Raw genomic sequence first — 15,423 nt, 5'->3', positions numbered from 1 at the left:
AACAGCACTGGCCCACAATTGTTCTATGTGACCTTGAGATAGGGAGGTTAGTAAAGGGTATTTGGCTATTGGGGGCCTCAGCTTCCTGGTCCATAATGAAGGTATTGAATAAAAGAAGTTTCCAAATCAGGGCCAACTATATTCTGTCCTACCCCAGAAATAATACACACACATACACACATATTCAAATACAACAAACCCTTTCACATACAAACAGAACAATAAAACTATCACACATATACACATACGTATTCATATATGTATCTCAATGAAACCACTTTATTATTTATATTTTGCTTTACTAATTTATCCCTTGGAAAATGATTTTGCACAAAATTATTTAGTACTATGAATTCTTATCCCTCATTTTGTGAGTTGATCATATCTGGGGGTGAAGGGATGAGTCCTGCTCTGAAACCCCATCAACTAAGTCAGAGAGGGCATCCTGACGGAGATCTCTATTCAAGAAACAATGGATGGGGGCAGAGAGCCACCTTAATAGAAACTTTTTGTCTTTGTATCCTAATACTAAGTAACCTTGGGACCTGGACCTTCTTTAATTCACTGCTGTATTTCTAGTGCCTAGAACAGTGCCTGGCACATAATAAGTGCTCAGTAAATATTTGTTGAATAGATGGAGTTCTGTATTGGTGCTTCAAATTTGGTGTCTTCTAGTAGTGTTCCTCTCCATGGGAAAGAGGCCCAGAAGCAGGGAAGTGGGAGTAACATAAACTTAACTTTACACATGTCTTTATGACCTGTGAGCATTTTGATATTAAATTTTGAAAGCCTTAGAGGAGGTTGCTGTAGTTTGGATCTTGAATGTCCCTCAAAATCTGTTAAAGGCTTGTCCTCAGGATAGCCCTATTGAAAGGTGGTAGCACCATTGAGGGGCTGGGCCTAGTGGGAGGTCCTCAGGTGTTAGGAGTCTCCCCTTGAAGGACACTGTGGTTCCTGCCCTCTTCCTCTTCATTTTCTGCTTCCTGACCGTGGGGTAAGCAGTTTTGCTCTGCCATGGTGTGCTGCCTTGCCACAGGTCCAAGGCGATGGGACCAAGTGATCTTGAACTGAAACCTCCCAAACTGAAAGCCAAAATAAACCTCATTTCCTTATAAGTTGATTATCTCAGTCATTTGTTATTATATCAGCTAATGGAAAAATAACATACACAGAAGTAAAGAAATTATGTGACCCCATTTCCCCCAAGCCACACATCTCTTCCTTTTCCCTTTGGTAGGGGCTGGGTATATGTAATAATCTATGTCTGGACCAGGAGGAGCATGACTTAAGAATCTTATCAGAAAGGATTTGTAAATGTAAGAAAACTTTACTTATCTGTTATGTAACTTCAGATTTTTATTAATCGGATTTGCTTGAATCAAAATTATTTGTACTAGGAACTGTAGCTCAGTGGTAGAACCCTTGGTTAGCATGTGTGAGGCACTGGGTTCAATTCTCAGCACCACATATAAATGAAATAAGGTCCATCAACAACTAAAAAAAAAAAGAAAACTTAAAAAATTGTACTAAGGATATAGCTCTCACATTTTCAACAGATTTCTATAGCATATCTTTGCTCAAACTGAAAGAATATGAGGGTTGACCTAAAAAATAAAAAATAAAAATCTAGTTTAAAATTTTCATAGTCCTTTCAACAATGTCCTGTTGATTGATGCAATAAATCACAGCCAATGTGACTTTAACAATGGTGCATGATTCTGGATATCATTTGTGTGTAAAAATGATATGGAATTTGGCTCTCTTTGGAATATCAAATGTTAAATAGCTCCTGGAGTCCAGTAGCCTGTTATGAAAGTGGAGGTTGTGTGTGGGGGGGGTGGGGGTAGGGTGGAGGACCTTCCTATTGGACAAGGGTATTTGCCCAAAGATCTGGTTTTCACATAAAAGACAGGAACCACTGAAGTCAGTCCCCACTTCCAGTCATAGAGGCCAGTCAAAACAGCAAGAAAGGAAGATGGCAAGAATACTGTTACTTCTCTTCATGGGTCTTGTGGCTATCTATGCTGGGCATGGAGTATTTATGGACAGACTTGCTTCCAAGAAGCTGTGTGCAGATGACGAGTGTGTCTGTAAGGAGTTTTTTTTTTTTTTTTTTTTAATGCTTTTCATTATCTTTCTATTATATAATTGACAATATATCCACTAACAGCACAAAATTGAATTATACTTCTAAGTGAATCTTCTTTAATGTCTGTGTTATCAGCATTGCATGTCCTAGTCTGTACGCTTGGTGTCTGGCTATGTGGAATTCACTTGGCTAAGATTTTGTTGCAGCTCTAATATTTTGGTTTGCTTACTCTGCTGGAGTTGAACCCAGTTGCAAACTGAGAGGTGTTAGTCACTCTGATTTTGTAGGTTTTTAAATTTTTAAAAAATACTTTGCCTTTTAACTGTTATAAAATGTAGTCAATTCAATTTTTTTTTTTTCTTCCAGATACTATTTCTCTGGCTAGAGCTCAAGAAGATTATAATGCCCCAGACTGTAGATTCATTAATGTTAAAAAAGGGCAGCAAATCTACGTTTACTCAAAGCTGGTGAAAGAAAATGAAGCTGGAGAATTTTGGGCTGGCAGTGTAAGATAAGATTATTAAAAACATACACACATCTTTGCACATTTTACTCTTAATTTTTCAATTACTGTCTGCTTAAAACTAACTGTTAAAAACAATGTGGAGATTGTAAATGCAAATGCAAAAATTCAGGTGTACTGCTATTATTGCATTTTAAAGAAACAAAGGTGATTTCATAACAAAACCAAAGGCAGCTTAATGTGATGTTTTGGCAAGAATAAAACCATAAACATTGGGACTCAAACATCCAAAAGAGTTTGAATCTCATTAAAAAATGTCTGAGAGAATTTGCCAAGTGAAAGGTATGTGTGTTGGCAGTCAGTCTAAGTTTAAATATTCTTTTAGGGAACATTAGTACCCTCTTTTATTTCAAAGAATCTGCTTTCTTCAGTTAAAACACACAGGGCCAGACCCAAGGGAAGGATGAAGCAGGGTTGTTTTATATCTTGGTTGGCAATCCCAATAGGGCTAAGGTAATGAACAATTAGATCGAAACGCATTCAAGTATCCTTTCATTTGAATTGTTAAAAATTGAGAAATAGACATCCTTTAAAACAAAAGTGTCAGTAAATGCTTTACAAAATTGATGACTTTATTATTGTTTTTTTATGGATTCCAAAAAGATTTCAGGCAAGTTTCAAGATTGCATCAAATCAAGTCATGCTAAGTAATGAAACAAGGCAAACTGGGCCCAAAAGAATAGATATACATCTCATATAGGTTAACTTAGCTGTTGTAAATGAAGTTCAAAATTTGAGTTCTCTGGAAACCAGAGTGAAAGGGAAGTGCTGGTAGTTACAAAATTCTCTTTATCAGCAAAAAGGATACCTTCAGGTTTCTCAAAAGACCCTCATGTCAATTTTGCCCTAATTGATTCTCTTTGGGGTACTCAGGTTTATGGTGATCATCAGGATGAGATGGGAATCGTGGGTTATTTCCCTAGCAACTTGGTGAAGGAGCAACGCGTGTACCAGGAAGCCACCAAGGAAGTTCCCACCACGGTAAGCATCTCAGAAGTGACCATCGGATGTCTAAGATCTTAGGGTAATATAGGCTGGTGCTAAATATGCATCATGCAGCCTACAAGATAAGTAGAAAAAGCCCTCTAGTTCCAACCAATGCCGACTAGCCAGAAATAGTGAGGTTTGGGGGAACATTTAAATCAACTAATATTGAAGATTAGTGCAATTTCTCCTGCAATTCCCTAGCCCCCTTGGGTTTTTTTTTGTTTGTTTGTTTTTGTTTTTAGTTTATTATTTTTGTTTTAACTTTATTTTTTCAGTATTATTGGGGATATAACTGACCAGTAACAATTGTATATATTTAAGGTGTAAAACTTGATGTTTTGATATACATATGCATGGTGAAACTAGCATCACAATCAAGCTAGTTAACATCTGTTACCTCACTAGTTACTTTGGTGTGTATGTGTGTGTATTTAAAGCACTTAAGATCTACTTTCTTAGCAAATTTCAAGCATACAATACAGTACTCACAGTACTCCTTTGTTTTATATGTGAGTCACTGAAAGGATTTTCATGTCATAAAAAAAGAAACTAAAATAATATTAACTGATTCTTACTGATGGTTTACATATTTGTATGACAGTTTGGGGGAAAAATCAGCATCTGTTTTTGATAAATCATTCTAGAAAAATCTTTTAATGCCTTATTTTTGTGACAAATAGACTTAAGTATGAAGTACATTCATACTCTTCCTAGTGCCCTGGGGTCTGGTAAACTCATGGCAGAAATAAAAGATTTTTTTCTGAGCTGATTTGCAAGGTGGTTGTTTTGAAGAGATTTTTCCTAAAGCTAATTACTGTGCTTCATACATTGCCCAACATACACAAATACCACTCACTTGTCAGTGCTTCTTAGCATTAAGCTTCATCTGTCAAAGAACCATAAATTAAAAGTTTATCTGAGGACTTTCATGTTAAGTAGCTTTCAACTTAAAGTGATAATTATTTTATAATCTTTGGGGTTTGGCCTTTATTTCTTTTAAATTCAGATTTCTCTTTGATTGGATATGATTTTTAAAAAGAACCTATATCTATCTTCTGGCCCAGCCTGCTCAGTTCAATCTTTTCTTTCTCTCTCTTTTTCTTCCAGGATATTGACTTCTTCTGTGAATAAAAATAAGCTAAAACTTCAGATAAAAAGGAAACACTAAAAATGAAGAAAAAAGCCAAAATAACCAAGAAATGCCTGTCTCTAATTTCTGGATTTTGTTTCAAGAGTTGATTACATTACAGGAGGGGCTGGGGCTTAGGTCTGGAGATGGAGTAAAAGATTTTCAACCTAGCCTGTTTACTGTTGGCCTGGTCTTTCCACAAACAGGAAGGAGCAGGGCAATGCTTGACTCAAATGGATAAATTGAAACAGAAGAATTAATTTCTGCCTAGAGAGCCTTCTTTTACACGCAAATGCACGTAGAAGATGATTTATTTGTAGTTATTTCTAGATAGTAATTCTTCCCAGCTCTTTGACTCCCTGAACATAAACTTGGTGAGTCCTAGGTTTTACCTTTAGACATAATGTTTTCTAGTGATTTGTTTCTCTGGCCAGGTGGAGTACTAAGAATATACCTAAAGGGGCTACAATATTAAGGAGTATTCTAGTATTATTATTTTTAATATTTGATAACTTTGGATGTGAAGTTGTTGGGAGTTTAAAAAAAAAGAGGTTTTGGACTCAGATGTTTGAAATATGTCTCTGAACTTTTAAAATAGTTTCACAAATTACTTCACTTGAATAATTTTACCTTCTAAATGATCAACTTAATCTCCCTCCAAATTTAAATAAGAAGGAAACAGAAGAGAACGTTTAGGGCAAATCAGAGTTTTGGGCCAGGGTCATTTTTCAGTTGTGTTCTTTGAGTGAATATCATTTTACCAAGTTTTTATAGAGGTCATTCAGTAAAAATAGTCTAAAAAAGAAAAGAAAAAGAGAGAGAGAAGAAAAAAGAAAAAACTAAAAATGCCCATAGTTTACATGACTCTAGCTAAATTCATTCATGTGTATGTAGTATGAGAGGGAAGTTTATGGAAATACTTTGTGTGTGCATTACTGGGGATCAAATACAGGACCTCAAGTTTGTTGGGCCATTGGTTTTCCACTAAGCCACATTCCCAGTCTTTTGGATGTTCTCTCTCTCTCTCACTCTTTCTCTCTCTCTTTTTTCTTCAGTATGGGAGATTGAACCCAAGGGCACATTACAACTGAGTTACATCTGCAGCCCTATTTTATTTTTTAATTTTGAGGCAGGGTCTCCCAGGATCTAAGTTGCTTAGAGCCTTGCTTAGTTGCTGAGAATGAACTTGAACTTGCAATCCTCCTGCCTCAGCCTCCTGAATCACAAGAATTGCAGGTGTGCACCACTGCATCTGGCTTTACTACACTTTTAGTGGAACAGTTTCCCCTTATAGCGCTCTCACTGATGTTATTCAAGCTTCCATTCATCAAAAGACACAGCCAAAAAATGTCTATGGACTGCTTCTCTACTTCTATTTCAATTATCTGGGGGGGGGGGGGGGTTACCAGGATTGAACTTAGGGCACTCAACCATTGAGCCACATCCCTAGTCATATTTTGTATTTTATTTAGAGCAAGGTCTCATTGATTTACTTAGCACTTCACTTTTGCTGAAGCTGTCTTTGAACTTGAGATCCTCCTGCCTCAGCTTCCTGAGCCACTGGGATTATAGGTGTGTGCCACCTGCCCATTTCCATTTTTAATTTCTTCTTTCTGTGCAAATTCCTGTAGTCAAGTATGATGTGTCAATTATATCTGATGGGGGTATACAGATTTTGTGGTCCTGAAAGACCCACAAGATTTTCTATAGTTAGCTGGAAATCTGCACTGTAATTGTATATCACTAATGTAATTTTAATTTACTCATGAATTTTTGTTTGTCCATATGTAATTTAAATCTACTCTGCTTAAAAAGGAAAGTTTCTGGGATTTTTAAAAAATTAACATTTGACCTTGGGGTATATAGACTATTTGGGGGGGGCGGGTTGGGAATGGAGTTGCTTTTCAGTTTTCTATGGTCCAGTTATCCCACAAGTGTGAAGAAGGAAACAGAAGAGAATGTTTAGGGCAAATCAGAATTTTGGGTCAGGGTCATTTTTCAGTTGTGTTCTTTGAGTGAATATCATTTTACCAAGTTTTTATAGAGGTCATTCAGTAAAAATAATCTAAAAAAGAAAAGAGAGAGAGAGAGAAAAAAAAAAGAAAAAACTAGAAACGCCCATAGTTTACATGACTCTAGCTAAATTCATTTCATGAAAGTTTCCTGATGTCATCTGGCAACTAGGACTCACAGCATAATTTTAAGGTAAAAGATAATAATCCTACGTCTGTTTCTTTCTGCATCTCACTTGCTGGCTTCCCAGTCTGACACCCCTTTACCCCTTGGGACATCCCACGCTCTCATTGTACCTCAGGCCTCCATTCTCACTCCCATGCTTAGGGCTTCTGCATCAGAATTCCCACCTTGCTGCAATAACATGCTGGATAATTTACTGATTAAAAAGAAATCATAATTACTGATTCAGACCATCTGGAATTTCTAAATCAAAGATATTTGTGACACTTTCCAGACTATATACTTCTGCAATTTTATTTTCTATCAAAATCACATTATCTGAAAAATTCCAAAGTCATTCCAGGAGCAACTTGGTGACATGGTATGGAGTGTATGAGTACGATTTTGATTCCAAGTCCCAGTTCTGCCCACGGTCCTTTTTTTGGCACCAATGTGTCAGTTAACTACATCCCGCCACACTTTATGAGAATTCACATATTAGATACTATGCAAAATTTCCTTACCCGTGAGATCTACAGCCAGGTGGGTGTTGGCATGCAAGGTCATCACATCTAGGCTCAACGAAGTAGGATGATTTCCCATGCGTATACCCATCCTGGAAAAAGTATAAACAGCAACACCTTTGGGGAAACTGACCTCAAAATGGGAGTGTCCCACCAGAGTGTGAGTGCCTTGGGTTTCCATAGCTGATGGCACTTATGGCGACTGTAGTGCTGTGAACTACTCTTTTTACAGTGTTGCAAGTTCAAATCTCTGGCTACATACAGTGACAGCCTGGTGACCACCAGGAAGAGAGGACACCTCCACTGACCCCAGCAGCAGGTATCCACCTGACGGTGGAGGCACAGTGGCTTCTACTCCTCCAAATGAATATGCATGCGTGTGAGACGCATACAAACCGGCAGTCAGTTTATTCTGTCCAGATGATTAGATGTTGGGTACACCTTTTTATGTTAAATAATCCTATAAATAATACAAGTAATTTGAGGAAGCTCCATTGAATTGGTTCCCCCAAATTATGTCAAAATCAGCAGAATACATGTCATGTAATGTAGATCATCGTAGGTCTCTTTGGCCTTATTCTACACTGTGAAGAATAATGGCCAAGTCTTCTATTTTTTGTGACCGCCCTCTAGTTTCCCAATTCACTCATTTACAAAGTGAGAATAATAATACCTTTGGGTGTAATAATAACTAACTTTGGGCATAATTATGAAGATTAAGTTAAATGAGACACTGTATGTAAAAATCACCCAGTGGAGTGCATAATACACAGTAGGTATTTAATTAAATGGTACTGAGATTAAATAAAAAGTGACAAAGCTTTAAGCGTTTTTAAGACCTCTGAAAAACTATAGCTTTTAAAAAGTGAATTAAAGTATATCTTGGCTCAGTGCGGTGGCACATGCCTATAATCCCAGGGGCTTGGGAGGCTGAGGTAGGAGTATTGTGAGTTCAAAGCCAGCTTCAACAAAAGCAAGGCACTAAGTAGCTCAGTGAGACCCTGTCTTTAAATAAAATACAAAATAAGGCCCAGTGGTAGAGCGCTCCTGAGTTCTATTCCCAGTACCTGCCTCCGCAAAAAAGTATACTTTGAGCATCTTCTCCTTCCAGAACACTCATGTCATTTCTCATAGATTTTTCAGAGATTGTCTACGAGGCATGTTGCAAATACTTAGCACAATGATATAGAGAACACACGCACGCACACAAGCACAGGCACATGTCTACAGGTGAGTGTGACAAGTGTTATTCTTCAAATCTGGGGTGGTACATATTTCCTGACTTCATTATCATATAAGAGAAGTGTCTGGTGCTTTGTCAAATAGATTTTTTTTTTTTAAAGCCTTGGGGAAAGAGAACAAACCAGGGAAGTACTGTTCTTTCATAAGTTCCCTGTGTTCTTTATCCTCTCCTTCTCCCTCTCCAGGGTTCTAGTAATGTTGCAAGCAGCAGGGGCGTCCCGGCTCACCCTGCTGCTCCATGCCTAGCCAACAGTGACTTCACCTGACTTTAGTAAGTCCTCTGAGTACTTGTCCTTGGGATGACCAATAAATAAGTGATCAGGGTCTTTTTGAAGAAAACCTTTATTCTGCAGAAACTATTAGCATTGACCTAATTAACAGGTCTTTAGATCTGCAGAATACCTCATTTTCAAGGTACTGACTTTTGAATTTCCTGCTATTTCCTGGGAACAAGCATTTAGCAAACGAAAAAAAAAAGGCAATTTAAAGCAGGCTTTGGTAATCTGCGAAGACACTGTGAACTCATTCCTGAAGATTAGGTAGCATATTCCTACGGTAATAACCTTCTTTGTTGAAAAGTTGCCTCTTCTTCAAGGGGCGAGTGGTTGGGACAGCTGCTTTTGCTTTTTTGCAAAGCTGTATGAGGTAAATCACAAATCTGAAATCCCCATCAAATATGAAGATTAGAAACCTATCCTTTAAATTCCTAACTGTGAATTCAAACGACCCTTTCCAAATCAGGTTTAGCAAGGGTTTTTTCGGACTTGCTATGTGAAATAGCAAAGTGCAACAGTGTAGCTGAAGCAATTGTCAGAAATGGCAATTTACAAGTAGACTTTTATCAGAAACATCCTGGTGATGGCAGGTCTCATATCACCTCCCACTCCCAAAATGCTTTTGTGAAGACACTATTTGCATGAAAATTTTCTGAGTCACAGTTGATTTAATTCAGTGTTCATAATGAACAAGGAGAATAAATCCAGCAGCAGTTTGGGGGAAGTAAGGTTTTAGAAAAGCCCTGTACATTCATAAGTCGAGAAGAAAGATGATTTTAAGAGTGTCAGTCTCTTTAGCGCGCCACCCATTCCTGACCTTAGATAAATGTGGCCCATTATTTCTTCTCATGTTTATCGGCAGAGGGGGTGTGTATGCCTTCTTGGATCAGATTCAAGGCAGGAAAACAGTAAGCTCGATCATGTAGTATTTAAACAAATCCCAGGAGGGGGTAAGTATTTCAGCTCTGAGTGGAGAGAAGAAATAGGAGCAAGCATGAAGAAAATCTCATTCCTTCAACCACCAACCTCATCTATTTGAAATCAGTAAGGAAAGAGAGAGCGAGAGAGAGAGAGAGAGAGAGAGAGAAAGAAATAACTGCAACCTATAATACTCCTTGTCCTCCCTTCAAATACGATTTCAGGCCTTTGATGTCTTCTAAGTTGCCTCACCTGCAAATATCATGGCATATCAGCAATTTAATCAGGAAAATGATGTATTGATCCATAGACTTTATATAATGTGCCCTCTATATAATCTAACCCATTATGAACTAAGACAGGGAACGTTCCCCAACTCCTGATTTAAATATTTTTCTAATGAAAATTACTTTTCTGTCGCATGTGAACAATGGCTTTAATCATTTTTCTCAAGCGTACGACATGCTTAAGTCAGCGTGCTCTGCAGGTAAAAGATGAGGTGGTGCTACCAACATCTCACTATCTTTCCCACCTCCTTCTTCTCTTCCCTTCCCTCCCACTTGCCTATTTGCTTCAGCATGTGAATTTTATCAGGTCAAATGAATCAGTCAAGATGGGAAAGCTAATTTGTTTGAGTGATGCTATATGTCAAGCTGGGGGAAAAGAAGATGCCAATACTCCCTTTTGGATTTCCACCAATCAAAGGTAGAAATACTGCATCATGGCCACTGTGCCCACCCAGCCCCCCTCACTGGGCCACTGGTCATTTATGGTTTATTGCTTCTCTTCTTGCTCTCCTTCTCTGCACCTCATGACTCCAAAATGATTTAAGGAATTTTAAAAATCAGCTTCTAGATCTTTCCCTAGGTTTTAAGTTATAGTATTAGTCCTGCCACACATGGATTAGCAGACAAAACTGAAGCATTAACTCCTGAGAGCCACGAGCAGACACACTTCAGTTGATGCTCAGTGGACAGAAGCCTGTGAGGGCCCAGGAGTAGCCTTACATGCCAATCTGTCCTGCAGGAAAAGGCCAGGGAATGCGGGAACACTAGGTGAGATGTGTTTCCAAATCCCACTGTTACCTGTGGCAGCTAGACAGGTGGTCATGGGGAAAAGAAATCAACCTTTGTGAGCACCAATGGCAGACCAGTGTGTTAGATCAGATTCTCCAGAAGCAGACCCTGAGATGGGGATTTATGTACAGTGACTTATCAAAGAATAACTCCCAGGGGAAGGAGATGAAGGAGAGAGGAACAGAAAGGTAAGGAAAGGGAGAGGACCTAAGCCAGACCAGGTCTTATGGTCACTGGCTTCTATCTTGACTCTGCAGGGAACTCTGGTATGTGGTAAGTTAGGCCTCAGAGTCACCCAGACCTGGGGCAAGAAAGTTGAGCTTTCCTCTGACCTGTCAGTCATTGCTCTGGTCCAAATGTATCCTCCAAATTTCATGTGTTAGAAAGTTAATCCAAAGTCATATGTTAACGGTATTTGAATGGTGGGGCTATAGGGAGGTGATTAGGCCATAAGGGCTCTGCTTTCATGAATGGATTATTCTATTCATGGATTAATAGATAAATGGATTGTCCCAGGAGTGACTTTGTTATAAAAGCCAGCTCTCTCTGGAACATTTGTTCTGTCTCTCCACGTAACACCTTTTGCCATGGTATGATATAAGTAGAATCTCGCCAGATGCCAGCATCATGTTCTTGGTCTCCCCAGCCTCTAGAACCATGAAAAGAATAAACCTCTATTCTTTATAAATTACCCAGCCTCAGGCACTTAGTTATAGAGATAGAAAATAGACTGAGACAGTCACTGACTAAGTGTTGCAGTGGAGGAGTATCATTCTGAGATGGTTTTGCATATAGGCAAAGTGTTCTCAGGTAGACTGTAGATGCTGGAGATTGCAAAAAAAGGCCATTGGATTCCAGGAGATACATGAAGACATGAAAATGGCCTTCAGGGCACTTGGGTGTTACACTGATTTTACCTGCAACAGCTGATTCCATACAAGGTGTTTTCATTTCATTTCATCCTCACACAATCTCTGAACATGCACAAATCCATGTCACATCCTTTGTGGGTAGGAAAGCTAATCTAGCCTCAGATTTCCATCTTGATTTGCTTCTGTAGACCATGAAATTTTCTGATATGCAAGTTAGCTGTGAGAAACTTTGGTAGGACTAGAGTGACCTCCAGTGGCTAGATTGGATCGGGTGTACAGAGAGACATTTCTAAACTGGTGTGTCTTTAGCAGCATTCAGAATCATTACTCGTAGGGTCACCTTCTCAGAGGGATTTCCATCCACCCCCACCCACACACACCATCTTAAAGTCAGCTTGACATCTGGCATAGGTAGAGCTAATGATATGCCTTTATTGCTGATCTTATAATAAATATAACTAATTCAAAATTTCACAAATGAGGGAAAGTCAACATTTTACTTTCAGACCCGTTTTGCATGTTTGCTTTTGATATGGAGCCCTGCAGAGTTTATAATTTGTTTTAGTTGATTTCATTCATTTATAGAAAACCAGCAATAGCACCTTGTGCTCAGAGAGTAGAAGCTTGTCTAGAAAACAATTAGCACAACTTCTAGCCTCCTCCAGGGTGCCTTGGGTTAGCTGGAAGGCATAGGACTTGATGTCTCAAGTCATTCGCTTGGTAAAGTGTGGAGACAGGGATCTGAAGCCTGATTGTCTGGCTTCACAATCACAGGCCATCCAGGACACTCTGCTAGAATCTGATTAAAGGAAAATACGTCTGGGTATCCACTTCATCTAACAGAAAGTTTCTCCCCTGGAGGCTATTTTGACCGCTAACTGCACTGTTGCCCCTGCCGGGGACAACAGCAAGTCTAGAGACATGCTGGTTGTCCCAACTGAAGGGGGCACCACCAGCATGGAGAGGGGAGAGGCCAGGGAGGCTGCTAGACGTCCAACAATGCACAAGACAGCCCCCCACCCACTGAGAACGCTCCAGACCCAAATACGAAAGCTGCCAAGGTTGAGAAGCCCTGCGCCCTACTTTAAGAGGTGATATTCATCAACAGATGAGTTTTGAAAGAATGACTAAAGCAAGGAAGGCCTACGCAATTATCCAACTGGATGTTTGTTTTCCAAGTCCAGTTTGGGGTGTTTTTGTTCTGTAAGGAGCCATTAGGTAGAGCTGGTACCTGAAAGATAGGTTTGTGCAGGTTCATCCTGGCTTGTATATCACCATGCCAGTCAGAGCCCAACACAGACAGAACTGCCCTCTGCAACCAGCTACTCACAAGACAGCACCAGCCTCCTCCTTTCTCCATGATTTTAAACGTGTTCCTTTTTGCTTCATGCCCTACTTGTGCACATCCTTGCTCCTGAGATTTAACATCTTGCCAAACGTCCCCCATCAGCTCCAGGAGGGCTCTGAGCTTGAGAAGGCTGACGCGTGATGGGGTTGAGAAGATTATTTGCATTTCTTCTGGAGTCCATTTTTCATCTCCTCTAGAAGATTGCTTAATTGCTTTTCAAACAGCGATCACATCCTCCTCACTTTACAGCATCTTCTTGATGATCACAGTGTCCTATTATTCTTCAAATAAAAATAGCTCTGCCTTACCCCTCCATAATGTATGCACTGTCGATTTCAATAGCACCAGCTGTCTCTGCCCGACATGGATCTCTGTTTTCCTTTATTTCCCCTCCTCTGCTATTGTCATCCCATTTAACCTTTCTTGGGAGAGCTTCCTAGGCCCATGATTGTATTTATAGAATCTCTGTGCATTTGTGGATACAATTAAAATTTAAACATTGCACACTGAGCCCAATGTTGACACTTCTCATTTCTTAGAAGAAGAATTTACTTAAACATTAATGACTAAATGTGCAAGGTATTTTCAGAGCATAACTCAGTTCTGAGAAGGGGAGAAAGATATCCATCAGTTCTCATCCGTAAGCATTGTGGATTTAAAAGAGATATGTCATCAGAGTCCTAATGCTGCATTTGAAATGTGTTGCTTCTTCTCATACTCAGAGCATACATGGATATATATACTTGAATGAAACCTGAACTTATTTATTACTCTAGCCTGCCTTGTTATTTTTCACAGTTTGAATAAGACCTTGCATGAATTTTAAAAGTTGCTATTAAATTTAAATTTAAAAGATGTAAAACATCTTTCCCTCATGTGATATTGTACTGAGTTTTTCAGAAAGGAAGCTTTGAGCCACAGGAAAGCAAAAAATGGACAAAAAATATATACCAAGAATTAGAAGTTAGGTTTGGGTATTCCTGTGCAATCTCCTCTCCTGAGACTTATGATAAAGGAACATCCACAGGGTGAAAGAACCAAATGAGTTGTAAATATCATCTTGATCAGCCTTTAGGCAAGCATCCAATAGGCTCATCTTCCAATATGGGACTTCTGTGATATAGGAGGATCTGGAGAATGTGGCTCAGACTGGGAAGTCTGCATGAGATTTTCTACTTCCTATTTCCTTGAATCTAGGTCACCTGGTCTGTGGAATGGGATTCAACTAGCCATGTGGACCAATGCCGGATCCTCTTGCATACTGATGGAAAAGATAGATCCAGAGAGAAGAGTGGGTGCTATGATACCTGGTCCACATCATCTGCATCTTTGCCCTACGGAATTTTGGGTCATTGGAGTTCACTTTTTCATGGTAGTCTGGAGATGTTAGGGAATTAACGCCCCCCAGGATCCCTTAAGCAATGATTGGCAGGGTTGGTGTAGCACACCCCACCTGGGGAGGGGATGCCTTTCAGGTGTGTGGTCTTCACTATCTCCCAGAAGTCCCAAGTGAGACCGAGCTCCAGGGTCCCCCAAAGATAACTTTCTCAATGTCACTCCCACCCTCTGTGACTTTCTTCTCTTCCTCCTTCCTTTTGCCACTTTCCTACTAATGTTCCTAGGATTAACCTTCCAAACAAATTGCTTCTTGCTTCAGGGTCAACTTCTTGGAGGAGCCAAGGACAAAACTATGCCTGGCTCTGTCCCTACCAGGCAAGTTCTGCCCAGGGGTATTAGAACGAAACAGGGTGGGGGAAAAATACTTAGCACTCCAAGGCACAAGAGGAGACATGGTCATGTCTTCTAAGCTCTATGAACCCCAACCTACTTGTAGGACTTGGCCCATTGAGTGTCTCAGATTCTGACCAACAAGATGTGCAATTCTGTCTCCACCTGGGAAGAGATATATGAAGGCCAGGTGGCAGAAGAGTTAGGATTTTCCCCTAGGTTCCCACCTCCTCCTACTCCTCCCCTCCTAAGTCAAAGAAAAAAGCTAAAACAAGATTTCTTTCCCCAACAGTTCAGGTTCATCCCAAGCTATTCCCTTGGTAGAAGGCGAATGCTCCAAGCATTTGGTCAGAATTTTCTGCAAGCCCCATTGCTGCAGGAAGACAGAATAGGATTTGTCTCTATTCCATATTCAAACCTTCTTACCATTCCAGCCACCCATTGCTTTCAGATTCATCACATAGGACTTACTATTCAAACACGACAGTTCTTTAATTCCTCCACTGCCTGCTAGGAACACGACTCGGAGCTGTGAAA

The 15,423-nt window shown here is 39.7% G+C and overlaps 1 protein-coding gene across 1 annotated transcript; it reads left to right on the top strand.

Moving 5' to 3' along the window:
- The first annotated feature begins 1,861 nt into the window (after positions 1-1,861).
- On the top strand, positions 1,862-5,291 carry OTOR (otoraplin). Its single transcript, XM_079120845.1, has 4 exons — positions 1,862-2,090; positions 2,456-2,595; positions 3,486-3,593; positions 4,707-5,291. The coding sequence occupies exons 1-4, from the start codon at positions 1,976-1,978 to the stop codon at positions 4,728-4,730; spliced, it is 387 nt and encodes a 128-aa protein (XP_078976971.1). The 5' UTR covers positions 1,862-1,975; the 3' UTR covers positions 4,731-5,291.
- Positions 5,292-15,423: the final 10,132 nt, after the last annotated feature.

The sequence above is a fragment of the Sciurus vulgaris genome, assembly GCF_902686455.1.
Source record: "Sciurus vulgaris genome assembly, chromosome: 2".
Taxonomy (NCBI): domain Eukaryota; kingdom Metazoa; phylum Chordata; class Mammalia; order Rodentia; family Sciuridae; genus Sciurus; species Sciurus vulgaris.
This window is presented reverse-complemented; position numbering and strand designations above follow the sequence as displayed.

Bases quoted from the DNA above. Each gene is read 5' to 3' on its own strand.
- OTOR (XM_079120845.1), top strand. From the start codon at position 1,976: ATGGCAAGAATACTGTTACTTCTCTTCATGGGTCTTGTGGCTATCTAT. The intron at 2,091-2,455 runs GTAAGGAGTTTT...TTTTTCTTCCAG, and splicing joins TGCAGATGACGAGTGTGTCT to ATACTATTTCTCTGGCTAGA. The intron at 2,596-3,485 runs GTAAGATAAGAT...TGGGGTACTCAG, and splicing joins GAGAATTTTGGGCTGGCAGT to GTTTATGGTGATCATCAGGA.